The following is a 27,774-nucleotide window of genomic DNA, read 5'->3' as shown; positions in this document are numbered from 1 at the left end:
GTCCGTTCTTACACACGTATGCTTCGAGGGCATCAAGTTTGCACTGTAGCCCTATAGGTGTCATATCTAGAAGTATCAGATCGTCAGCGTAAATGAGCCAACTAACGTGTGTGCCGATGATCTTAGGTGCAATTTGCGGTACCGTAATTAGCGCCTTCCCCATTCCCATTATGCCCTATGGGGGCAAAAATGGGAATGGGGAAGTGCTTGGTGAATGGGGAATTACCGCCCCCGCTCACCTTGGAGTAGGGCGGTAGTTCCGCCATCCACGAAGGCGGACACAGTAAAATACCGGCGGCAACCATGGCGCTAATAGCGCCATGGTTACCGCCTACCGTGTAATTAGGACCGATGTCCTTACGGTGATCAACAAGCCGGCCATTGGTCTTCCTTTGGATTGTTTAATGGCAGAATTGGTCGCTATTTCATAATCTTGTAAAGTTGGACACCCAGCAAGCCATGTTTCCTGTAGGCATACCAAATCAAGGTCCTGGAGCCACGGGCTTTGAAATAAGTGGCTAAAGCCACATGTGTTCCAGGACCCCAGGTTCAGAGTATGCTGTTCTTCAGTCTCCTGACATTATTTAGTTTACTATGTATTGATGGCTGACGCAATCCAGGCCCATTCGTCTTCAGACTTTGAACATCTGGGCTGCTCAAGTGGCTCTGATCCTAGACTAGTCAATCCATCAATAGTTATTTTTATTTGGTCTCCATGTCTAGGCACTGCTTTATCGATTTCAGCCACTTGAGAACTTTCCTTCTCAGAGCTTCGGTCACATCAGTTGTTTCCAGCTTTCCTTTAGTCAAAAGATATTTTGGTAGACTTAGTACGGATCTTAAGTTGTCAGTTTTAAAAGACAACTGATTTTCTGTGAATTTATCAGTTGTCTTGTAAATGTCAAATCCAAGAGACAACAAAGGTTCCACTTCTAGTAGGATGTCGGATAGGATTTTTGTGTGCACGTGTAGAGTTACTTTATCATTCCTACTTTCTTTGCAGAATTCCACAATTTTTAAGTCTTCTGATGCGACAACCCTTAGGCTCGAAATTTGATGAAATAACTGCAATGCATTTTTGTGATTTAGAATCAGGTTATCAGCATTTTGAAGTCTCTCCAGAGTCACTTTGTAGGCAGTATAATTTTTCCTCACAATGGGTGTTGGTTTGGGGGGTGTCTTTGGCTCTCCAGGCTGATTCTTCTTGAAGCCGCTCGCACCTGGTCACTAAGGTTTACCGAAGTCAGATTTCTTGATTGTGCAACCCCATTCAGGTTAGATTGCCGATAAACTTGCTCGAGTTTTGAGCTTAAGTTCAGGATGTCCAAAGACGTGTGTGGGGGATTCGAGGCGTTAGATTTAGTTGCGTCTTGTGCCGTGCAGAAAGTAGTCAGCAACTTTCGTTTATCTTCCATGGTTAAAAAGAGTGGAGTTTCTGGCTCCTTTTCACCTTCAATAGGATCTAGGGCTTGGATCAGGATGCATCTTCGTTGACATGTGTTAGCTAGCAAAGCGCTAAGGATGTCAACAGCAATCGTTTCCATAGAGCCCTCATCAGGAACCATGCAAGGTGCGCATTCCGAGGGGGGGACTCTTGGGATTGAGTCGGTTCATCATCTTCGTATGTAGATAGGTTTGTCAAGTCGATTGATTCTTCCTTTATTTCCTTTTGATGTGAGTCATTGCCAATCTGATCTCGTCTCGGGACATTTGCTTTCTCTTCCCATCTGTTTGTATTTACTGTTACATTTACAGTTTTTAGATTTTGTAGGAATTTTCTTGAACTATTCCCTTGTCTCGTTTTTCTTCATGGTTGATTTATTGTTTTTTTTTGTTGTTTGGTTATTTTCTAAGAATTTCACTGACTTGGTATTTAGAGGGCCGTATGCACTTTTGCAGATGTCAAACAGAACTGGGCAAGGCGTTCCTACCTCCAACGTAGAATCAGTATCAGGCAAAGGCATCTCTTTTGTTTCATTGGAGGAGGAAGCGACTTGGGGATTTGTGAGAGCCGGGTTTGCAGTTGACAAACTATTCCTCAAGGCCTCAGTGAAAGAATAGGGCTCAGCATTCTTAGATAGTTTCTCAGCTTCTCGGCTGTGAACTGTTGGTTCTGGAAACCGCATTTCATTCTCAATACAACAGGATTTAGAAGAAGGTTTTTCAGTGCCTACTTCGAGTCTTTTGCCTTGGTGTTTTGATGTGTTGGGGTCCGGCGTCAGGCTGAGGGCACTTTCAGCACAGGCTTCAGGTGTATTACTTGTCCCCACATGAGGAACAGGGTCACAAGACTTGTGGTTTCTCTTCGCAAAGTCACAGCTGTTTTCTCTCTGATGTTAGCAGATGGGGCCGGGGGATCGCCATGCTTGTTAGAGAGGGCATTTGAGAAGTGCTCACGTTGGAGTTTTTCTTGAAAAGGCCCAGCGCCTCCTTTGCTACTTCAGCTAACAGTTTTTTATCCATGTTGTTGTTCCCCAGTTCAGTTGCAATCTTACTCGACTTTAGATCATGTTTTCGATTTAGTTTGTGTTGAGCCTCTTGAGTTGCATACAATTTCTGTCAAGATCAATACATTTGTGTTCAACATTGCAACTAGAGTAGAAAGGTCTTAAGTATTTTCATTTAGATGTTCATACAGTTTGGTAAAAGGGGCAAGAGTGATTGCCATAGATGACATAATGGTTGCTTGGATTTGTCTTGTCTAGTTATCCTTTGATGCAGAGTCGTCTTCATTGGTTGTCTCTGGCTTCTTAGCTTGTGCTCGATTTTGTGCTCTTCTGATTTTAGGGTAAGGACTCTCCATTATGGAGGATTCGTCGGATGGATAGTCAATCGATGGCAGTGGAGCCCTAGCCACTGAGGTGGCTCGCTTTGGACTCAGTTCAAAATGTGTCAATGGAGCTGTCTTTCCGGGTGTGTATTTTCTAGTGGTGCAGTCCCATTTACTTTTTTTTCAACTGGGAACATCTGGGACTGAGGGAACTGCTTGAATTCTTTCTTCTGCGTTTTATGAGAGCCAAGCGTTGAGCTGTTGTTAATTTCGGGTGCTCATCAGATATGATTTCATCCAGGTTTTCGTGGTCGAGGATTTGAGAGTTCTGTGTCTGCACCTCATTTATAGGACTCCTCATTGCTCAAGCTTAGTTAAGTTTTCTTAAGTCGAGCAGCAATTTGTTCACCATGTCAAGATAATTCCTCTGCTTCTCTATAGTGCTTGATCCCTGAAGAGGGATAGTTGGATTTACGACTTGTGCATTAAAGTTTGTATCCTGGGTCGGAGAGTTCTGTTTCAGGGCGTCAGAGGGAGATGAGATAACTTTGTCCTCAGCCCCCACTTTCCAGCATGTATCGTCAGAATGGGGCAGTGTAGTCAATTCCTCCAGGGCAGCTGAGGTGCTATAGTACACTGACCTGTTTGGAACAACGCCCACCACTGCTGTGTTAAGAGTTGGAAAGGGGGAGCAGGGGTGGCAAGATTGAGATACACAGCGATGCAAACAATGGAAATCCGAGCCATTGTGGTGTATAGTATCATCAGCATTGACTATGCCGCCTGCTTGAGTTGCAGTTAGTTTATACCTTTGCCATGCTAGGTTGCGTAAGTGGGGAATCAAAGGAGGGTAAGCGCATGAGGAGCCGTAGTTTGTTGCTACAATGTGTCCTGAGGCATCAGCAGAGTTCGCAGCCTTGGGCCTCAGCTCTGACTCTGTCTCCGATTCCGAGCCGGGAACGAGACCGCACAGAGCCTCCTCTGCCCCCGAGGAGGCGACACACTGCACAGTCCACACAGCAGAGACCGGTGCCTAGGCAGCAGAAGCGGTCAGCATCAGCATTGGGGACATGGGGACAGCAACAAGGGTAAGGGTGAGTCAAGGGGGGGGCTAACACAGGTGTGCCACGCACAGCACCTTTGCGCCCAATAGAACTTACTTGAGTTTCTTGAGTTTCTTCGTTGATTAGAACATCAGGCAATTGCTCCACAACGGATTGCAGCCAGTGTTGAGCAAGTGTCTTCAGGCTCGATGCCGCGTTCACTTTCACTTTTGCTAGCTGACAGCTGCTCATGGTCACAGCGCTGACTTCGCATGTAGGTGTAAAAAACTGTAGCCTGCAGGCTTCCGCAAACTTCCTCGGACTCCTCAGACTCTGCCAGACTCCACGTCCGCTCTGCAGGGGTAGGTGGTTTTTGAAGAGTCAGTGGTAATGGAAACAAAAAAACACTGCAAAGGGGAACGTAGCAGTGTAGCAGCACTCCACCTCCAAAGCCTCCTCAGACTCTGCCAGACTCTGCACCCGCTCCACGGGGAGGTGGTTTTTGAAGAGTCAGTGGTAATGGAAACAAAAAAAACACTGTAAAGGGAACGTAGCAGTGTAGCAGCACTCCACCTCCAAAGCCTCAGCAGACTCTGCCAGACTCCGCCTGGTGGTTTGTAATTAATCATAACCTTAATCCTAACCTCTAGTATTGCTCTAGGCAACTCTCCAGACCATCGTTCTTCAGCCTGCAAAGCCACTGCAGAAGGGGAAAGACCATATACAAATCAGGCTTGATTCCACCCCAAAAGGGGCAGTCCAGCCCAAACTACTAGGCCACATCCCTTCTGCACAAAACCAGATGCATCCACAGACATGTTTTGACATCATTGCGTGTCATCAGTGAGGAGTAGCTTGGGTTTCTAGCCCCGGCAGGCTCAGGACCCACGTCTGGGCATAACCGTCCCACTCAGAGTGACTTAAAGAGGTGATGGCTGTAAGGTTTTAAATGAATCCTAATCTTTGGCATTGCTCTGGGCCACCCTCCAGACCATTGTACTTGAGCCTGCCAAGCCATTACAGAAGGGGAAAGACCATATGCAAATCAGGCTTGGTCCTACTCCAAAAGGGGCAGTCCAGCCCAAACTGCTAGGCCACATCCCTTCTGCAGGAGACCACAAGCACCTCGAAACATGTGTCGTCCTCCCGTGCCAGTGTTTGCACTGTCCCATCATCACGGAAATACAGGGAAGGCATCTACGTGGTGCAGGCAGTTGGACCGACAACACCAGGTTACATATTTCTGAGGTTTTCCGAGCTGATTTCTTGCATTACAAGTGCAACGCGTCTTGATGAGCACTGCTGCAATGGATCACTGCGCTTGATTAGGTACGCAATTTCGGTGGGACATCGCTCTTGACATGCAACCATCACAGGATACATAAAATGTTGATGTGTTATATGATGTACACCTCACATGGGGTAGCTAGAGTTTGTGCTTCCAAATGTGCAGCCAGCACAGTGGTACAAGGAGGTGTTCTACCTACATGTCACCAAAACAGGGATATGAGAGGTTGGTTTTCTCTGCACCAGTGTGAGCACATGAGTACAAGGAATGTGTTCTCTGCATCACAGCCACAACAGGGCTGCAAGAGTGTGTTCTCCCTTCAGTTGTGCAAAGTACAGAGGGTCAGGGGTCAGTGTTCCCTGCAATGAAGATAACGCAGTCTTGCAAAGCAATATGGTCACTGAGGTGCTGACTACACGTGGGTAGAAAGAGAGGGTACATTCCCTGCAGTGCAGCCAACATAGAGTTGCAAAGAATGAATGTTGAATGAAGTAAAGCAAAAAGAAGAAGGGATGTCGGCCACGTTCGATGAAGAAGTCTCCACTAAATGTACAAAGTTCAACATTTGGTCATTGTAACCATGCAGATCTGGGTGGGAGAGTTTTGTTGGCTATTCCGAAGATTTAGCACACTGTGCAACTGTGATTTGACCAATCTTACTTAGACAATGTGCTTGAAAATGCCGAATCTGCCAAATATGTGCCTACATTTGGTACTAATTCCACAGTTCATTGCAAAAAGTTACAAATAGCAAGTTGGGCTACTTTTCCTAAGGTGTCTGAGTCTATTTTTTCCCAATCCAACAATGCCCTGAGACATCACATTCCAGTAATAAAAGCAATGCCATCAACAACTACTTCACAGACAAGAAAATAAAATAAGCTGAGAGGTTGACTGTTCCAAACGCACGACTGAAGTCCTACCTATTCCAGCCCACAACATAGCTTGATGTAATAAATTCAGGAGAAATACTCCAGACGATGTGACCAACACTCTCACAGTCCTCAGACCCACCACCTACAACAACGGTATTTTCACAGCCTGCATTGCAAAGTCCACCACAAGCAAATCACTCACGCCACTCGTTAACACCATCGCCACCACTCATATGCATAGCTCAGATACACTGAAAATGGGATAGATCTCCCCCTTGCTGAATAAATCGACACTCAACATGGAGGATGATCATCTCATTACACATCTCCACTTTCCTTGACAAAATGATTGACATGACTGCTGTAATCTAGTTGCACAAAAGAGTCAGACAGCATAATCACCTACAGGACTACCAATCCAGATTCTGATCATGATGCAGTTGAGACCATCACTATACAAGCCATCAATAACACTCTCCACATCTGGCACAAAGGGAGCAACTGCTTACTTGTCCTTCACATATTCTCTGCGACATTTGATAGCATTCACCATGAAGATCTACTCAATATTCTATAGACAGAACAGAAGGTTCGATGGCACAACCCTGAAGTCCCCGACTCATACCTCTCCAACAGAAAACAGTGCCACCCAGTAACCTGAAGAGTTCCATGAGGCTCCATCCTGTCCCCGACTTCTTCATCCTCTATAGGGAACGTTCGGCAGTATACCTCATCAACACCGATTTGCACATGACATGCAGCTTTCTATAAACATCCATTTCATCAACACCATCCATCGACTCAAGCACTGTCTGACCCTTAACTAATATTAGATTTCAAGTACATATCTGAAACTCAACTGGACAAAGACCAAATGCATTCCCCTAGGAACCCCTCCAATCATGGCTAAGTTCAGTTCTGGTTGATTGACATGAAGCTCAACATAAGTAAGTGCTAAATCTCTCTGCTTTACAATCTCCTGATCTTTCATTCAACACACACATCTACAAGAAGACTAAAACAGCATTTTACCAGGTCATGCTTCTCCGCAAATCCAAGCCTTTCATCCCGCCCGAGTTTGAAAACAGTTGTCCAAGTCGTGGTTATTTTCCACCTTAACGAAGGGTAAATCTTATTTAAAGGGATTCCCAGATGCCATCTTGCCCCTCTGAAAACAGTCAAGCATGCTGCAGCATATCTCCTCACTGGGCTAAGAAAATTCAGCCACACCACCTCCATCCCCTAGGGGCTGTATTGGCTCCTCTTCAAACATATATCATGTTCAGGACAGGCTGCATTGACTACAAAGAGAGAGATAGAGAGAGAGAGAAAGAGAGAGAGAGAGAGAGAGAGAGAGAGAGAGAGAGAGAGAGAGAGAAAGAGAGAGAGCGAGAGAGAGGGTGAGAGAGGGGAGAGCGAGAGAGTAAGAGAGAGAGGGAGAGAGAAAGAGAAAGAGAAGAGAGAGTGGGCAGAAGAGAGAGAGAAAGAGAAAGAGAAAGAGAGCGAATGAGAGAGGGAGAGGGGAGAGGGTAAAAGAGAGGGGGAGAGAGAGAAAGAGAGAGAAAAAGAGAGAGTGAGAGAGAGGAAGAGATTGTAAGAGAGAGTAAGAAAGTGAGCAAGTGTGTGAGTGAGAGAGTAAAAGCGAGAGAGAATGAGAGAGAGAGAGTGAGAAAGTGAGAGAGAGAAAGAGAGAGAGAGAGAAGAGAGAGAAGAAGAGATAGAGAAAGAGAAAGAGAGAGAGAGAGCGAATGAGAGAGGGAGAGGGGAGAGAGTAAGAGAGAGTGGGAGAAAGTGACTGAGAGAAAGAGAGAGAAAGAGAGAGTGGGAGAGAGAAAGAGAGTGTGAGAGAAAGAATGTGAAAGAGAGAGAGAGAGTGTGAGAGAGAGAGGGGGGAAGAGGGTAAGAGAGAGGGAGAGGGAGAGAGAAAGCGAGAGAGAGAGAGAGAAAGAGAAAGAGAGAGAGCGAATGAGAGAGGGAGAGGGGAGAGAGTAAGAGAGAGTGGGAGAAAGTGACTGAGAGAAAGAGAGAGAAAGAGAGAGTGAGAGAGAGAAAGAGAGTGTGAGAGAAAGCATGTGAAAGAGAGAGAGAGTGTGAGAGGGAGAGAGAGAGAGAGAGAGAGAGAGGGGAGAGAGGGTAAGAGAGAGGGAGAGAGTGAGAGAGAGAAAAAGAGAGATAGCGAATGAGAGGGGGAGAGCGGAGAGAGTAAGAGAGAGAGAGAGAGAGAGAAAGTGAGAGTGAGTGCGAGAGAGAAAGAGAGTGTGAGAGAGAGTAAGAAAGTGAGAGATAGTGTGTGAGAGAGAGAGAGTAAAAACGAAAGAGAATGACAGAGAGAGTGAGAAAGTGAGAGAGAGAGAAAGAGAGAGCGAGAGAGAAAGAGAACCGGAGAGAGTAAGAAAGTGAGAGAGTGTGTGACAGAGAGGAGAGAGTAAAAGAGAGAGAGAGTGAGAAAGTGAATGTGAGAGAGAGAGTGTGTGTGAGAGAGAGAGAGAGAGAGAGAGACAAAGAGACCTAAGCCCTGGCTCGATTGAGCAATGTATAACTTGTGCCTGCTGTTCCTCTTTTATTAAATGCATAGCTGAAAAGACCACATGGTTTATCACAACACCTTTCGTTGGATAGTGTCGTGGAATAGGGTGCTGGTGTGTATAGTTTTACTGTGGACTTTGTGTTGCTGTGCCTAATGTAAGAGATGTTTTAAATTGTAGAAACCCTTATAGGGTTGTAGATGACTTGTTCCGAGGTAGAGTGGGCATTTCGAATGTTAAGATTGTTACATTATAGACTAGGCACCCCCACTGTGCCATGGAAAATTATGTGTGCAGCATGGATCGTTGGTCTGGATGGGAAGGACCATTGGAGAGAGAAGAGAAGAGAGGCGGGACTCCCCTATTGGTGGTCTTTCTGTTGAGCTCTCCAGGAGAAAGAACAATTTGGGTCTGCGCTTCTTTGGAATCGGGAGAACAGGGAGGCCCAGCTGAGGGCCCTGGGAAGTCTTTCTTCAGCGAGAGTGGAGAAGGAAGAGCCTGGCACTTCAGTAGGCCCTCGATTTCCCCAACGTCGAAGGCAGTAAAGAGACAAACTTAGGCAGAGATCAGAAGAGTGCGCTCAAGGAGCGCGGCAGTGAGGCGGGTCCCACATCAGTTCTGCTCATCAGTAAGCCCCATGCATGAAGGGCGTCCTCAAGTGATAGTTGCCCTCAGAGAGCAGCTCAGCAGTTCAGTGCAATGTGCCTGCGATAGGGGAGGACTATCTGTTCATCGGAACGGCTCATGGCAAGCTCATGTGGAGGAAGAAAGGTGCCTCTGAGTCAGCATTTGTCAGCAGAGGCAGTGCTAGCCAGGAAGTGGTACTGCAGGGAGATCCTTCTAGCAGTCCAGATGCGCCAGGTGCAGATTCGGCACATGAGCTTTCCAGTGTGGGCTTCCAGGCATGATCAAATCCTGCTACACCAAGCGCGCACTGCATATTGTCTTTGATTCAATTCACACCTCAGTGAGCTTGGCATGCTTCTTTCGAGTTTGTCACTGTAGTGGTGGGAGTGGACATAGAGAAGATGGAAGGAGTGCCATCAGGGAAGTAAATAAAGTGGTCCATGACTATGGAACAGATCAATTTATTGAGGGGCGGGGGTTAGGACCAAGTTTTTGGTATGGTTGATCTTAACTGTTGTATTTAGATAACAGGCCTTGTCAGGCTGCAGCTGCAAATGCTCTTGGTTTGATTATCATTTGTGAGAAGTAGTGGTCTGTGTTGCTCCTCTCAATCGCTCCCACCGGCTCTCCCCGAACCAAAATATAGCAAATAGTTTGGGAGAGGGGCCACTAAGTGGGCCAAATCCAACCAGGAAACGTGCATAGTAGTCACAGGGTTTTGAATTCAGGCATGTCGCTAAAACATGCACATAACATGAGCAAATGTATGTTGGCAATGCCTGGTTTGGAGTTGTCTGTGAATTGTACTGGTGTTGTTATAATGCCTTAGTAGTGTTTCAAAAAGATAGCACCATAATGATGGTGATATTTTGTTGATATCACACTTGCAGGTGATGCTGTATGATGTTCTAAGCCTAACATGCTTCCATCCCACAGGCCATCTGTGGGTGCTGGGGTACGGTGTCCAGGGCTGTCATTTATCCACTTTTGAGGCATTCAGGGAGGCACTCTGGTTTTCTTGTCAAGAGTAATTTGATTAAACATGACCTTAATCCATGTTTAAAATAGTATTTCAATACTGGCTTATATTTTAATTATAGCCATACAGTACTAAATAACACATTTTGTATTTCTGAAAATAGTTTCATATCTCATAGATTTTTACCTAAAACGGACCCTCGTTTGCTGACGTTATTCTGTTCGTCCCTGCACACTGCCATTAACAATCACCGCGTGCTTGTTACGTTTAATAAAATAGCGACGTGGCAGTGGGACTGCATTGTGCACATGACGTTTTTTAAAGTAAAAATGTTTTTGGTGCAAGGAAAAATACAGAGCCACGACTGGACGGCATGAACATATGTAGTACTAAAAAACAGTCGATGGAAGTTACTTCAAGTCATTATTGCCAGTTGCCTCAAGGTTAGGTGCGCTTCACAAATGCCAAAATAAATAAATAAATACATTATAAGTATTAAACTATCAAGATGAAAATACAAGAGGTAGCGATCTTCCCGAAAGAAAGAAATCCACACCAGCCACTACACAATGGCCCAAGAACGTCAGCTATTGGCATGCATCCAGTTGTACGAATGACAGTAGATTCCAGACTTAACAATGCTGATGTATGTTTGCCCCAGCTGAAGGCATTGCCAAGCTGTTGTATGCGTAGCCACAGTAAACTGTGATGCCAGTCTAAAAAATGCCATGCCAATTTTGCCTGAGTAAAGCTCATTGTCAAGATGGCATCTACATTGGCCCATGAATATTGCAATGCCAGCCTCAGAAATGCAATGCCAGTGATGACGCAGTTAAATTAGCATACTATGATAAAGGTCTCAACAGCAATGTCATAGTAAGTGACCAGCATGATTTAAATGATCATCTATATTTGAATGAATTATGTGAACACTTTTTGAAGGCATGTTCATTGCGAGCGAAAATGGATTGTTCTACTCGACAGGCATGTCCCAGGACGTATCAGAAAGCCATGCTGCTCATAATAGAATCTCGTGCTAATGGAAAATAACAACATGCCAGAATGTGGAAGACATTTATCATGACTTAAAAAATGTTGCATATTAATTGTCGATGTGTTCATGAACAATTCTCACATGCCATTGGTGGTTAGAGAATTGCCTGTGCCCCACTTTCCTCCATGAGCAAAATTAGCATTTTTTATTGATTCAAAATGTTTTACTGCAAATTTAAACAATGCACATTTTGATTTTAAGGTGAGTTAAATAAGTAAATGGGTGCTCTTTGTGCGCAGGCTCAATGTTGCGTATGACGCTTCTGCTGCAGTTTCATTCTGCACTGTGAACCAGGTCCCATGCACTGTAAGGTGGGGATCTATTTTGATCCATATTTATTTGGGATATGATGAAAAATCATAATGCATAAAAACTGCCCTGTACGAAAAGCAGAGGCATAATGCATAGGTGTGTATGCAAATGGAAATATGCCCTTCTAAATTTGCAAGACATGCGAACCATCTAGTAATCCTTCATGTACAACGTATAACACATGCTATATGTGCCCTGCATAATCTGTAATGCACTCTTTTGCAGTGTGTGTGTCCAATGGAAAGACTTACTCTCACGGAGAATCGTGGCATCCAAGTCTTCGAGCTTTTGGGGTTGTGGAGTGTGTCATATGTACCTGCAATTTCACCAAGCAAGAATGTAAGAAAGTCAACTGCCCAGAGAAGTACCCGTGCAAATTACCCCAAAAGAGAGAAGGCAAATGCTGCAAGGTTTGTCCAGGTAAAGTACAATCAGACAGGTATAAGCCATTACATAACCACTTGGGATTTTCTGTTCAGAGGTTTGCACATAGTCGAGTACTTTCTGCTGTCTTTATTACAAGAGAATTGATGAGAGCCAGACTTGAATCCAGTAGCATGTTTTCACGGAGCTAGTGGCTACAAAACTTAGATCATTTATGCAGGCGACAAGCATCATACACACCTACTTTCTCTAGGATCGAGACTGTACTACTCCTATAGGCACATATGGACCCTATCTATATCTGTTCAACTGCTGACAACTTTTTTGTAGGCTGAGGCATAAAGGCTACCAAAGAGAAGATGGAAGGCATTGAACCAAAGACACATGCTCTATGGTTCATATGCAAAGGCATGTTTCACTTTTTTAATCAGCCTTTCTGCTGGTATATCCAACATTGTCCTCGGTTGGTGTACAACATTTGCACTGGTGAATAGTGCTGGAACATTGACCTCGGGTGGTACCCCAAAACGGTTTACTGGCACACTAGACTTTGCAGTGATTACCTTTGGGAGGACAGCCTAGGATGCAGCTGCTCACACAAGGAGGTCTGCAGGGTCAATTGGATCTCACCTGTCCCTCCTGAAGGCTCACCTGCCAAAAAGAAACATGTAAGCTACTTCATAGGAGGTCTACAAACTGCAGGGTATTTCCCACTAGTTGTGTTCTTGCCACATATTATATATTAGTACCCGGCGAGGGCGCAATCAGACTGAAAGAGCCATTCTGATTGGCCCTCGCCGAGTCGTTACCAGGCTGGGAATCCCTCTGTCCAAATTGCTTATATTTAAGCAATATGCCACTCGCGGCAGGGGGATTACCGACTCTGGTAATGCCCCGGGGCCTTCGTTTAGGCCCTCGCTTTGCTCGGGGCCTATAACTATGGGCCCCAGGCATTACCTGAGTCGGTAATGCCCCCGCTCGGGGCATATTGCTTAAATATAAACAATTTGGACAACAGGAACAATTTTGTGCTGCCACATTTGGTACTTCCAAAGAGGGACCAACCACAATTGATATATGTATTTTGATGGTTATATTTCACACTTTTTTAATATTGCCTTTGTTGTAGTTTTAACTCATCAATCTCGCCATTTAGTGAGTTCAAATCTTGATATAAACAGTGAGAGAGAAGATTTGCATCGCGGAGGCAGGCCAAGTGTGCAAGTGTCCTCAGGCTACACAGTTTTGCCTTGTGGATGGTGTTCAATTTTTGTTAGTCTGTGATGCATTAGTGACACTACATCGTTTTGGCTCATCAGTGGGGTTCAAACACCAACACTGATGTTGGTAAATTGGTGGCTCTTTAGCATTGAGTAGTTAAGCAACATCATTTGGCTCATATATGGTGGGTCAATGCCACTAACAACTTTGCCTCTTAGGTGTCACTTTAGGCAACTAATGAGGCTGCATTGGGGGCCAACGATGTAGGATATCAGGGCTGTGCTGCGCATTTCACACTGCGAACCCCTGGAACCAGGCAAGCCCAAAGGCCACATGGGGTTCAGGAGTAGGGAAAAGAGAACTATGCGTCAAAGATATTTTTACACATTAAGGGCCTGATTCACAGAATCGTTTTCTAATGGCGCAACCCCATATAAAATGCTCTGTGACTCAGGCCCAAAGACTTTTTAGATGAAGAGCATCTTGGTGTTGGTTGTGAAATTGTTTGATACATTTCAAAGATTCTTTGCGTTAATGTCTACTTTCAGTCTATTACCGCACGTGAGATTTAGAGATTGACTGGGCATGTAGTCTGGGCTCACTTTTTAACTTCCTGAGCTGGTGACAATAGGGAATAGACAATAGAGAACAACAGCTGATGAAAGGCTTAACGAAACAGAATTTCAGAAAATTAAAAAATGATGAACTCCACAAACCTGCCTTAATGAAAAGCACAGACCGAACATACGGCATCATTACAAGTTGGGCGGTGTGATAAAAATGCAGCGGTAATTCTGTTACTACTGCATTACCACACCACCCAACTAATAGATTGGCGGAGAGGAGGAGGGTTTATTAGGTAAATCCACACCTTTCTGCTGCAAAGAAAGGTATGGACTCTGGACTCTGATAAATGGGCACTAACACCGCCTAACACCACTTGTAATCTGGCAGTAATTCCGCCTGACCAAGCGGCGGTAATGGTAATTCCGTTTGGTGGTATGTCGGCAGATTCACTGTCTGAGCATATTTCATCTTCGCACAGTACTGAGAACGTATTTATGTATTTATTTATTGGTCATTTGTAATGCGCACTATTCATCAATTTGTGTTTCAGGGGGCAGCCATTAAAGGATCCATACATTGTGATTGAAAGCCTGAGCAGCCACTAGCTGCATAGCCATGTCAGATCCTGTAGAACACCTATTTAAACAAGAGTCCTGGTCACTGCAAAGAAATGACCAGCATTCCAGCATTCATCTCCTATTAAAGAGAGCATATCCCTTCTGCTGCACATGGTGCTGTCTCATAGAGTCTTTCGGGCGTCGTGTCTCATCCAAGTCCCATCTTTTCCTTATTACTAGGCAGGATTGACACATCTCATTGAATGTCTTAAACTGAGTAAAACATACATAGTAGGCTTTGATGTCATCCCCTCTTGTCAGATTCTACAAAATGTACAAAATGAAGGTCAAACTAAACTATCAGAACTCCTCCAGTTCGGATTCCAAGGCAGGTGTTCGTTTTGACCACTGGTCCAGTATAATCCACAGCCTCCTTAGCTTCTCTCGTGTGGTGGAGCCAGGATGACTGGGACTTTCGTGTGTGTTCTTTTCTTCATCATTTTAACAGAGCTGAATGGTTATTCCCGGCATTAGCTATGAAATCCCTTTCAACAACTTCGGGTGGGCCATACAACCTGAGGTTATTATTGGCCCTGGTTTATTAGGAACAGAACTTCTCTTTCCAATGCGTTACCTCTTGGTAGGACCTCTTGAAGATGGCTGACCCTTTGTTCTATTTCGTTAATGCTTTTCTCATGTGACTCCCATTTGTCCTTTGTCTGCGATACCTTGGCATTTCTTCTTTCCATAAACAGCGGACAATGCCTTCATGCGTTATTATTGTGTCTATGGCAGGATCAGGAGAGCACATGCTGTGTAATAGGATGATTCTCATGGTGTTTCAATGCTGCTCGTACCGCCACAATGATGTCCTTTTGTGTTTAGTAGCAGCAGAAATTGTGGCATACAGTGGTAATAACTTCGAGAAGAGCAACAACAGCTGCTGGTGATGATGTTAATGATGTTAAGAACACGTTAGGAGCAGGCGCTGAATAAGAGTTAAGAGGCCTCCAGATAAGTGGTAGAGACAGGGATGTTGCTAGGTCTGGAAAAAATCAGGGGCTAATCTAATTCCGGGATTAGCCAGACTCGGGGCTAGCTATAACCTTTTGGTTGTAGCCCCCGAGCTTCTATCCGGGGCTACAACCAACAGATTCAGGGCTATATCCTCCTAAGCCCCCCCCCCCCAGCAATGCCTCTGGGTACAGAGAATTATCTCAGACAATAGCAAGAGAACATTACCCCCAAATTAATTAGAAAAGGCGTTTTTATTTAGTGCAGTCTGATTTTCATTTTAGTTTATTTTGTGATTTTGAAACGCCTCAAATTGCAGCAAGCCATATTAAAAATCCATGATGAGGTGGTTGGAGAGTTACAGAAGAGGGGGCAGGGTGAAGCATATATGCTAACCATTCAAAATAAATACTGCATATTCCTAGTTAACACATTGTCCCAATTAATAGAAAAGTGCGCATTGACCCTGCAAGTTTGGCTAGAAGGACTTTGCATGCCCCCTCACACTTGAGGCACCTCTGTGGGATCCCCAAATTCATGGACTTTTTCCTGCAAAGTAACCCTATGCACAAGTCGTGGCTGGAACGCCGCAATACACCCTGCTGTAAAGCAAATGTAGCCACCAATACCTACCTATGCGCGGTCCTCGGGTCTGAACTCATGCACCCTGGTAATCCTGCGTGTGAACTCATGCACCCTGGTAATCCTGCGTGTGAACTCATGCAACCTGGTAATTCTGCGTGGGGTCCCCTGCAACCAGTCCAGCACCCCAGCTATATTGAGAAGGGTCCGCCGTAACTGTTCACAGCACCCTGACAACATGCGTACCATTTTCCGTAACTCAAGTAATTTTATGGTCAATCTGTGTGCGAATCCCCGTAAACAGCACCTGCATCCTGCTACTTTGCATACACGCACCCCTACCTGCGATCGGCACCCTAACTGCATGTGCACATCCCTATAGTCCTGATAGGACCTTACCTTTGCACAGTGATTCGATGTGATTCGGGCCTTATGCCTGCGTTCACACGGTGGATTGATGTAGAGCTTTACATGTTGAATCCCCTGATGTGAAGTTGTGTGGTCAGTTCCACGAATACGCTCAGTTGTGATCTACGTGCGCAGGTCGTCCCTTGACACGCCCACATTTTCCCTTGTTCTTCCTCATTCTACATGTTCAGCCCCCTATTTAGGACTATGTGTAGGCCCACCCCACACTCTGCAAGGAGTCTTGTCAAGTGGCTCGACTGCTCGTAGAGGCGTGCCAGACCTGCGCGAACTCCCTGAACAGTCTGGTAAAGTACTGCAAAGTCGATTCCATAAATCAACAAAGGGGGTTTTGCTCACAGAATGGCCCATGAAGTCCTGATATTTCCTTCAAATAAATTCCATGAATCAAGCCCATAATCACCTTGATCAAGCCACTTTCCTTATCTGATAAGCATGTATACCTGAAAACGTTTTTCGTTCTGCTGTTGTCATGAATTGCCATAGCAATGCAGTGAAATAGCGGCAGCGTGTTCTTAAATTGAGGAATAATATTGACATGCAAAGTCATGCAAAGGGCAGTGGGTAACATACTATGCTAATGGTTGGTTTAACGTCAGTCCTTCAAACTGAGCCCACTTGTTGCATGGAACGAAGAGTGGGCCCTGTTCTATGACAGCTTGAAGGTTTTTTCCATTTAAAAAGAGCCCCATTTCCTCCAAGGTCACAAAAGGTAAAAACATGGGAGTTTGTATATTTGATATTTCTGCCTCTGATTCATGTACTGGAGGTAATTCAAATAAGTTCTTTCATTTCTCCCCTAGTGTAAAAAACAGGAGCAAAGTTATTATGATTTTCTAAAATACAGTTTCTGGATCCAGGCAATGCCAGCGACACCGTCATCTTCAGGGCTGGGCCGCAAGGGCTCAACGTTCTTTGTATGGGCCATGGTGCTTCTATCAAGATACGGCTTTCATTTTGTGGAACAGTAATCATCTCTGGATTTTTCCTTTTCGAGGCGCCAGTGTCCCGTGGCAAGAAAATCAGAGCCAGTGGTTTCAATTTCGCCAGTGATGAAACCAGAGCAAATGGGCTACATTGAGAATGATGCAGTTGATTAGAATTAGATTCTATTACATTTATCAACGATGACAAAGGAGACAGTTCCTCGTAATTGCACAAGCTTATTTCAGCAGGTTCCCCAATGCTCTCGATCTGTGAGAACACTGAACGTGTACTCTGATTTAAGGGTAGAGTGTGGTCTGACACTGGTTTTAGATGTGCTTTAGCCGAGCCTTTGTCCCCTGTTGAGTCTGGTTTTACAAGATGTTTAGATTTGTTTTTAACTTTCCTGGGTGATAACACCTGTTTAGCGGCGGCAACATGGATCTGATTTGTGCCAATTGTGTTTGAAGATCGAGAATCCTCAAGTGGTAGGGTTCTAGGCTCTTCCTGAGTAAGACCAGTCTGCCTCATGTTCCTCAAGAATTGCTGGGATCCCTTGTTTCTCTGGTTCGGTGGATGTTTCATGTTTTCAGTTTTTCCAGTGAAATAAGGCACAGCAGCTGTGTTTGTAGCTGTGTCCCTAATCTCAAGAGTAGTAGTGGAGACCCAAACTTCCATAGGTTTTCCCATGTTTTCCTGCGATTTCGGGATCAAAGACTGGCTTAGTTGTGTTACCAGATTAAGAATTAAGAATTTTAGGAATGTCCTTCCCTTGGAACGTTTGCCGCACTGAATCGCGTAGAAAAGCTGGACAAGGCAAAAGTCGTGCCCCGAAATCCTCAAGTGGTAGGGTTCTAGGCTCTTCCCGAGTAAGACTCAGGAAGTCTGCCTTATGTTCCTCAAGAATTGCTGGGATCCCTTGTTTCTCTGGTTCAGTGGATGGTTCATGTTTTCAGATTTTTTCCAGTGAAATAAGGCACAGCAGCTGTGTTTGTAGCTGTGTCCCTAATCTCAAGTGTAGTAGTGGAGACCCGCACTTCCATAGGTTTTCCCATGTTTTCCTGCGATTTCGGGATCAAAGACTGGCTTACTTGTGTTACCAGATTAAGACTTTTAGTAATGTCCTTCTCTTGGGACGTTTGCCACACTGAATCGCGTAGAAAAGCTGGACAAGGCAAAAGTCGTGCCCCGAAATCCTCAAGTGGTAGGGTTCTAGGCTCTTCCTGAGTAAGACTCAGGAAGTCTGCCTTATGGTCCTCAAGAATTGCTTGGATCCCTTGTTTCTCTGGTTCGGTGGATGGTTCATGTTTTCAGATTTTTTCCAGTGAAATAAGGCACAGCAGCTGTGTTTGTAGCTGTGTCCCTGATCTCAAGAGTAGTAGTGGAGACCCGCACTTTCCCATGTTTTCCTGCGATTTCGGGATCAAAGACTGTCTTACTTGTGTTACCAGATTAAGAATTAAGAATTTTAGGAATGTCCTTCACTTGGGACGTTTGCCCCACTGAATCATGTAGAAAAGCTGGACAAGGCAAAAGTCGTGCCCCGTTAAAGGGATCGAGTGTTTCACATGATCCCTGAACATCCTTTGAAGGATATAGAGGAGGGGTATTTTGCACTGTCAGCACTTGAGACACCACAAGGGGACAGAAGTCCAGAGATCTCCCTTGTGGCATGTTTTCAAAATTAGGATTAGGTTTAGGCTGCATTGATCCATAAATATACCCCTACAAAAAGCTAATTTGGCTGCCATTTGATTAATTGTACTTCTTTCTTCATGAAATTCATCTGCAATATCCTCAGAAGATTTAGCCAGATGGGCTAAGGTAAAATCTAAGGTGCAAAGAGCTGTTCCTGGAGTATTTGATAATTCATGAAAGGATGTGCCCATCATCCCTTGCCCACCTATAATTCGGGGTGTGGGTTGAAATGGAAGATCCAATCACGAGCCTATTTCCACCTTTAGTTTCAAAGATTCAGACATAACAAAGATGGTGATCGTGATTAATTTCAGTTTGGAATAATACACCCCAATCACCCCCCAAGAGAAAGAGATCCTATGATTATTCAGAGACCCCTCAACACTTGTCAATAGTGGGGGGGCTGTCTGGAATATCAAAGTTCAAAGTGCCCCCCCTTTGATGGCACCAGATTTAATGCAGAACAGGTAGGTAAACTCGGATCCATTGGCAATAATGTATACAGATGGAGAAAATTCAACTAGTTTATCTGTCAGTGACTTTTTTGGCAATGCCATTAATTTGTGGCCACAATCTAGCCTTAGCTGTACCTTCATGTCACTTCGAAGTGAATAAACAATAATTTAAATTACAACTTCAGCAGAATTCACAAGTAGTACTATATAAGCCAGGTGAGCCATGTGAAGTACTGTAAGAGGTTAGTACACATGTCCTCTTCAAAGATCAAATGCATTTCACAACTCCGCACAGTATATAAATAAGTAGCCAGACAGATCCTTCTCAAGGCGACCCTTCAATGGGAACCCCGACGTCACTGCATCTACTTTGTAGAGGAATGCAAAAGAAAACAGCAACACAACCCGGGCAGAAATCTGGCCACTTCAAACAGAAACTGGCCCACAGATGACAATGATGACCCCCTGCACGTTTCCCCCGCAAGCGGTCGGTGTCCTGCAGGGTGTGGAATGCACTCACTGCTTGACTTAGGAAGCCGGTATAGGGGGAAATCCGAGCATGCCAGTAGCCAGTAGCCAGATTTCCAAGTTTTGCCTCGTTACCTGGATAGTCGAGGCCTTGTCATGGCCTTGCCCAAAATCTCAATGTCCTCCGCTCTGGGCCTCACTCGCCTACAGGCTCACCAGCTGACTATCCACCCCTGTGAAGTGTCTGTACAGGGGAGATTGAATTGGATTGCTCTCAAGATGAGCTACGAGCTGCAAGTGCCTGCAAGTGCCTGCGAGTATCTGGAGCCCAGAGGAAAGAACCAAACAGCGTTAAGGGAGCGTGTCAGGCTGCACAACAGCTAGTCTGAAGCTGCCTCTGACACAGAAGGATTTCCTGAAAGCAAACCTCCCCTATTCAAGAGGGGGCGGCATTATGGATGCGAGAACTGAATGACAGGGAAGTGTATATGTTGAATGGCCAAACCAAAGGCAATATACCGGGAAGAGCAACTTGGGTTCGGGGACAGACAAAGGCCTCCTTGGATTACTTCTTTATCTCAGTAAACCCTGTCCATCGAATAGAATCTCTTTCAGTTCTACCAATGATGAATAGTGACCATAGTCTTTTGAGGATGGCATAGAAGAGTTGGTAGATACGATCTGGAGTGGCTAACTTGGGAACACTTCATATTACAAAATGGAGAAACAGGTTAATTGTAAAGCCTGTTGTAAAGATGTTGTTTTAATCTTGTCTATATATGAGGAGAACTTGGCCGATGGTAAAGCTGGTTTGGATTACGCACCTATTCTCTCCCTTTTTCAAGAAGGGAATGGGAGACATAGGAAACCTGACATCCGTCCCCAGCACCTTTAAGGACTTGGTTAAACCAAGGAAAATGCTGCGAGCTGATCTTAGAACTGTAAGGTGAAATTTGGCAGGGCTACCAAGTCTTCAAATAAGAAAAAGAAAACTGAAGTATAGAAACTGACTAATCTTGTTTAGAATGACAAGATGCCAACAGGAGGCTGAATAGATGCTTAGTGCAGACTGTAAAAAAAATGCGTGACATACCTGGGATTTAATTAATAATAAATTAATAAAAATAAATCGTTGAAAACCTCCCTACTGATTAATGGGATGTAAGAAAGTTTTTGAGTTAACCATTTTAGAACCCGTTTTGCTCTTATTGGTTCCTATAATGATGGCGAGGACTGGGAATATATTGGTGACTGGTCCCTCTCATTTGAAAGAGATGACATTGAAAGCTTATTTATAAAACTAAGCTCCCACCTGCACCAGGCCCTGATGCGCTTACTAATACTATACTTAAAGCGGCACCTGGGCTGTGGGCACATTTTCTCCTTCTATTATTTAATCATGTTTTGAGGGCAAAGGACATTCCCATTTCTTGGAAGTCTACAATAATAATTCTGATGAAGAACACCATTAGTGAAAGGTCGAAACACGCGTTGGCACTAACAATAGAGATTGGGCATCTATTGTAAAACTGCTAAAGAATCAATTGAGGAAATTGAGTATCAATAATAGACCTGTGAAAGCATACAAATACCTTTTAGAATGGCTGAGATTTGTAAAAAGTATAAAGATCAAAAAGTTTATAATTGTGAAATTGTCAAGATTAAGAAAAAATATATCTACTAAACGGATTTACCTTTAAACCGTGCAACCTGTACATGCATTCATTTTTGGTGTTTGGCGCAGAGAGAGGTTTAGTCTCTGGGTAGATGTGTTCTCTTTTTTGTGATCTAGGGCTTGGAGTCACTTTTCAAACCACCCTATGCAACTTATGGCACCAGGATATTTCACATTCTCCAATATAACTGATTGTTTAATAATTTTTGAAGTAGTAAGCGCAGAGAAGTACAAAGCCCACCCTTTTACTTTATAATAAGTATTCCACTCATTGGTATAAACTCATACAGGTTTCTTCCGATTTTGTCAAGGATTAACCCGAGTCTAAACTCGGACGGTTTTGTAAATCAAAGGTTTGACAAGCTATTTGGGTTGCATATATTCATATCTTAGATGCAAGTGAAATGATGCCCTTTATTTCTAATCCTGTCTTGTCAGTACACTTCAATTTGAACTCCTAGACTATTTTGAGGAGTCTTCTAACTATAAGGTAAATGGATCTAAAAATGTAATGTTTCCTATCACTCAAAATCCTTATTTGATGGTTTTCAATATGGTTGTCAAAGTATGGCTTTAAACATTTCGACTGAATGTTACAACAATACCTCCTTCTTCTTTCTAAAAACATAGGCGATAAATGTTAGAGATCCCACCTGTCTGCTCCAGATGGAGAAAGCTTAATTTGAGCTTTTGGGGTAAAACTGGTGCCATTCAAATGACTCGCAATACTATACATGCTATATGTTACACCGTCCGTGACATCTTATGTGCTCCCCTTCATTTCTTTTCCTTGGCATGGGAACCTGTAGTTAAGGGGTAAATTATCTTTTTTTATGAGGATGAGATGTTACAGCATTTTAGGGATTAAACTCACCAAGTTCTATGTATATTGTAGATGGTTTTTAGTAATTTGAGTGTAGGCCTCCTCACCCTAACAAAGTGTCCCAATGAGCAGTAACTGGGAGCTGAAACAGGAATTGCCCAGCTCTATCAGCCACATGGTATGCACTTGTAGGTGGGACCTGCCACACATCCACACCAAATGCAAGTCCATCCTAGCCAACATATATGCCCAAACACCAGGAGGCAGAAGAGGCGCATGGCATGGAGGTGAGAAAAGAGACTCAGCAACTGCGGAGAAGGAGAGATGGCCTAAGCACATGCATAGCGTAAAGAAGAAGGAGGCATTGGGAGATCATGGGGCAGCATGATGGATGGTCCAGGTGAGGATTCAAGGAGTGGGTCCCCTGCCATCATCCACCAATCTAGTGTATCTGGTGAATGTTACCACTTTGAAACAAATCACGTTCGCATCTAGTTCAAGTGGAAGAGAACAGATAAGTCTATTTCAAAGAGTACTTCACATTAGGTATCTGGAAATAAAGACTTTACATCTGTTCCCCGCAGATGAAGAACAAACGTCCAAGAAGTTAGTCCCTTTGGTGGGGTTGCAGAGTGTCGGGGTAATTTCCCGGGGGTTGGCAGGGCCGTTCGCGGACCTCTGGGGTTTGGGAGGCCCCAACTCCTCCCGCGTTCCAAAGGAGTATGAGGCACACATAAGAGCAAAGAGTTACTGCTGTTTATTGAACAAAACAGACAGGGACAGGTTCTCGGAGCACAGGCACCCAAAGAACATCTCATCCGTGGTGGGCTCACAGGCCCTTTTTCTAACCCGATGACACAACTACGGACGTCACCTGGGAAAACTAGCCCCTAAACCTAATGCTATCTCGGATTGGCTCCCGAGTGGTAGGGTCAGTATACGCCCATATAGAAGGAAGCATTATTGGTAGAGAAAGGGTCAGATTGGGTCGTCCCCAGGATTTGCTACATGGAAATAGCTACATGGGGAAAGTTAGTGATTGGCTAAACTATAGTGGCGTCAGTGGTTAGCCCCTCATATTCTGATTGGTTCATCCGCGAGCACCCAAGCCTGAGACCATCGATGTTCCCAGCTCGCGGTGTACCTGGTCCTGGCAACAATGTATGATTATGTGTCAGTGGCGGACAATGGACAGGTCTGGCTACTGGCTCTTGGGTGTCCATTTCCCATCGCTGTCAGTGTCCAACTTGTCACTTCGTTGTTGCAGTCTGGGTCCCAGACGTGAGACCCCAGAGCTTCTCTGGTCCTTGGGGCTTGGCATCGTATCAGGTCAGCCTGGTCATGTGTTGAAAGACCATGGCTGGAGCAGAATTACAGGTATTTGATTTGTATTTCCGCTCTGAAATTTAGCAGTGGCAGGTGTAACATTGGCGCGGGGAGCGCGGCATGTAGACTGCAACTTCGTGGCCTTGGCTGTGGGGCTCTCATCAGGGTTTGTTCTGCATGATCAGCATCTTGCAGCTCCATCTGAGCTTCTCCAGCCTGGGGACTCTGGTTTGTGGCCTACCTTGGCCTAGACTATGGGTGGCGGCATACAGTCCATAACACGGGGGTCGCGAAGGGGGGACATGGGGTCTTATGCATTAGCTCATCTACAGGGCTACATCTTCATGGTTTTAGTAGCAAAGAAGCGTCTGCAAGCATATACATGAGCTCTTCTGGTGTCTTGCATTTCTGCGGCGCTGTAGTTAGCCTATGTGAAAAATAACAACGATGCATATGTGAGTTTGAGTGGTCCTCTACGTCATAGCACTGAGTATGTTCTTCGTGTGGGTTGGTGTGTGTCTGATCCAGGTGCTTGGTGGCACGTGTGTTCTTGTCCACTGGCTATCTCATCATATCATCTCTAAAAATGGCGATATTTGTGGGTGATGCCTAATCGAGGTGGTTTGGATGATGTGCAGATTGCCTGGGTGTGCGGGGCGTGGCCACGGTGGTTCTTGACGTCCGGGGCAGCGGTCAAGGGGCTGAACTCATCCCGCGGTGGGTGCTTAGGTCGTGATGTCATAGGCCATAGTTTATATGGGGATCGGGGAAAGGGATCGTTCCATTTTCCCTCTTCAAGAGTCATGATTTTCCCAGCGCGAATTATAACTTCGGTGTCATTCGATGAATCGGCACAAAACTTTGCAGATATATAGAACCAACTTTTGCAAACTTTCATGTGGTTTCAAAAAGAGGGAGCAAAGCTCCCACACATTTTGAAATCTGCATAGACTTGAATGGGAAAATAATTTGGTTGTGGCTACAGCCCGAACCACTGGATGCATTAGCACCAAACGTATGCAAGTAGCGGCAGTCTGGTCCCGTAAGAGTGTTTTAGCAAATTTGGTGTAAATTCTCCATGCAGGTTTTTAGTAAAAAAGACTAAAAAGTAGGTAAACAATAATAAGTGATATCTCTGTCCATTCCGTGTGCTCACTTACTGATTCAGTGTCTGCGGATGCCTCTGGACCAATCAGGGAGCCGTGTAACATTTGCAGATATTGCATAACGGAGCTAATTGGTCAATTCAGAAATGTGTGATGCATCAAAACCCATGTGTTGTGTTCTAGTCTTCCTGTGTAGTGAATTGGTGTGTCTTCCATCTTGTAGAATACTTTGGAATGTGGTGAGTACTTGAGCCTAATGGAGTGTTGTGTTCTGGACATTCTGAGGCTATTAGCTGGGTGGTGACTGGGCATGCAATGAGGGGGCTAGTGGACTTATCTCCCATGTACCTTACTCAGGTGTGTCTATACTAAGCTCTATCCCATATATGTAACCAGAACCTGAGTAAACAGCTGACCCTCACCTGTGGCTCCTGGCTCGTCTTTCCTGGAAGGCTGCGTTTCAATACCATGGAACGGCCATCATGTTGGATTTGCGAACTACATCTGTAGACCGTGAACGGTGCGGTAAGAAAATGTAAATAAATACACCATTACACTTCTGGGGAGATGAGTGGGGTGAGGATGGGGTGGAAAGTACAAGTACTGAATTCCATGAACATCTCAGATGTGTGAGGACATTGCTGTGATGTTCACAAACTTGAGAAATGTTCGGGGACATTCGTGCATACATATATGCATCCAAGCCCTACCATAAAACTGTGCAGTACTGGCATGGAAAACATCATGATGGCCAGAACTCCCCAGAGAGTGCACAGGGAAAACATGAAGAATAGGCGGCCACCCATTTTTGCCTATGTTGTGAGCACAGGAGGGCACTGCCTAAAACCACCATTGGGCTACACACACAGTAGCCTGAAACCATTGGGAATGGCAATGCTGATTGCCAAAAAGCAACTCAGAACTGTGGGGAATTCATTTTCTTAATCCCAAAAATGGTTGCAATACCGGTACTCACCACTATCATAAAGCCGGCGTTTTAAAACCACCAGACTTTTGTGTAAAACTGAACAAATGAAACAAAACCAGGCCAAGGAAAGACTTGCTAAGAGGTGGATACAATGTAAAACTATATTCTGAAATGACTTGAAGGAAGTAATTATTTAATGTATATGTAAAAATGTTAAGTTTGATTTCAACTGGGAACAAAAAGTGACATTTAGCTGAAACCTGGCTTAATGAAACTGGATTCTGCCTGACAACTACCCCCGACAGGAGTTGAAACCTGCTCAGCCACTCTTCCCAGGCCTAGCTGCATCCTGCTGCCCCTTGCCAAAAGGAGTTGACACCTCTCTGATTAGATTAGGGGAGGGGCACTGCAGAAAGTTGAACAAAGGCCTGTCCTGGACTCAGGCAAATGTTATATTGGGGGGGGGGCGTAAAGTGGCTTCCTCTTGGGGAAACTGGGAGGGGAAGTGCCTCTGCTAGCAGCTGAGCTTGGGGGAAGTAGATAAACCAGTTATTCCACTCTGTGATGTGGAAAGCCACACCCCTTTTTGACCAGGGCATAATTTTAAAAAGATAGATAACTCATAGTGCGGACTGGTCAAAATTATATAAATAATACCATTATTCTTGTGATTTTTCGGTGCACATTTTAAGAGGTGTTAGGACCCTGTGGTATGTTCCTGGGGATAGTAGCGGAAAAAAGGTTGTTACTCCAAATGTCTGCATGTTAAAAATCTGACACTTTATCATCTGTAACCCAAATCCCTGGTGCACATTTGTGTAAAATCTGAAAAGGTTTAGAGTTCGTTATCTGGATGAAAAGGGGAGAATTCTGTCATCAGTGGACACGACATCGTACAAAGACAGGGATAGGATGGTTTGGTGCTACAGAAAATATGTTAACTGGACCTATAATATTAGAAAAATGGTACATAGATAAATATGTATTTGGGTCAGAAATAGATTTGTGTGCAAATTGACCAGGGGAGGATCCTCTAACCCATAAACAGACCTCATCACTCTGACTCACATTTCCTTCCCCCAATCATGGGAGAGGGGAGAATTGGGCCAATGACAAGTAGAGAGGGGCAGGCTTAGCTAGGCCCAGGCACACACCCATTTTCAAAACACATAAAAAGAGACTGCTGGGGCAGGTAGAGACATTCAATAACATTTGCTGCGGAGCATGCTGACCGACGACTTCACATCCAGAGATCCAGACTTCAAATCCATCAATCTCCAGAACCTGTAGCAGAAATTAACTTCACAATTTGTAGCAGAGAGGCCTGAATCCACCAGCTGGATCCTCTTCAACAGGCCTCAAAACCAACCAAACTATTCAACAGCCGGGCGAGCTGTGCGAATTTTCGCCAAGAATTTTTGCAAGAAACTGTAGCAGTATCCAGAAAGCAGTGCTGTATCCGGAACCCGAGAGAACCACAAACCAGACCGTTTTGAGCAGATCCGGTGCTTGACAGACCCAGAGAGCAGAGCTGACCCAGATAGCCGGGACTTCAGAACCACCTGCCGGAAGTCCTGTCCAACCTGACCAGACCGTGACGAGGCCTATTTCAAATTGATATTGTCAATACCTAGCAGAACTGTGCAGAACCAATCTCTTAGTTAAAATAATCTAACTATATATCTAAAACTATTTTACCTAAGTAGAACAGCCTCCTAGAAATTGTGTCATCTGTCATTTCCTCCCTATACTTTTTCCGCAATTGCGAGACACGCACTCGCGAAATTTACTCCGATTTGCGATTTGGCCCGATTTCTTCATCTGTAGAAATCAGCAGCTTTTTGCTTCTCTTTGCTAAAATTCGTCTGCAATCTGCTAATCATTCATAGAGTATTGTTAAAGTGAGCCTGAACTAATATAAAGTAGCCATCACCTACCCTGAACCTCTAGAGGGAATTAAAAGCAATTTTAGCACCTTTTCACTTCCTTGCAAACCACATTAAAGTAATTTGCCTGTGTTTAAAACTCATCCCTGTTTTCTCTAAGCTTGCTGGGGGAACTGGAACCGTGTATTGCATTATAAAGTGTGATTTGTTGGGATTCTTGAAGACTGTGTGCTCTCCTTCCATTTCTTGTATTGCATAGGG

General features: G+C 44.6%; 1 protein-coding gene across 2 annotated transcripts in view; it reads left to right on the top strand.

Annotated features, from left to right (window-relative positions):
• The window catches only part of CHRDL1 (chordin like 1), an 881,325-nt gene that overhangs the window by 747,810 nt on the left and 105,741 nt on the right, over positions 1 to 27,774 (top strand). For both annotated transcript variants that reach the window (XM_069612612.1, XM_069612613.1), the window contains exon 8: positions 11,699 to 11,893. In XM_069612612.1, the coding sequence (XP_069468713.1) occupies positions 11,699 to 11,893 (195 nt within the window). The remainder of the gene's footprint in view (positions 1 to 11,698; positions 11,894 to 27,774) is intronic.

The sequence above is a fragment of the Ambystoma mexicanum genome, chromosome 5p (genome assembly GCF_040938575.1).
Source record: "Ambystoma mexicanum isolate Mex_15411 chromosome 5p, UKY_AmexF1_1, whole genome shotgun sequence".
In the NCBI taxonomy this organism is placed as follows: Eukaryota; Metazoa; Chordata; class Amphibia; order Caudata; family Ambystomatidae; genus Ambystoma; species Ambystoma mexicanum.
This window is presented reverse-complemented; position numbering and strand designations above follow the sequence as displayed.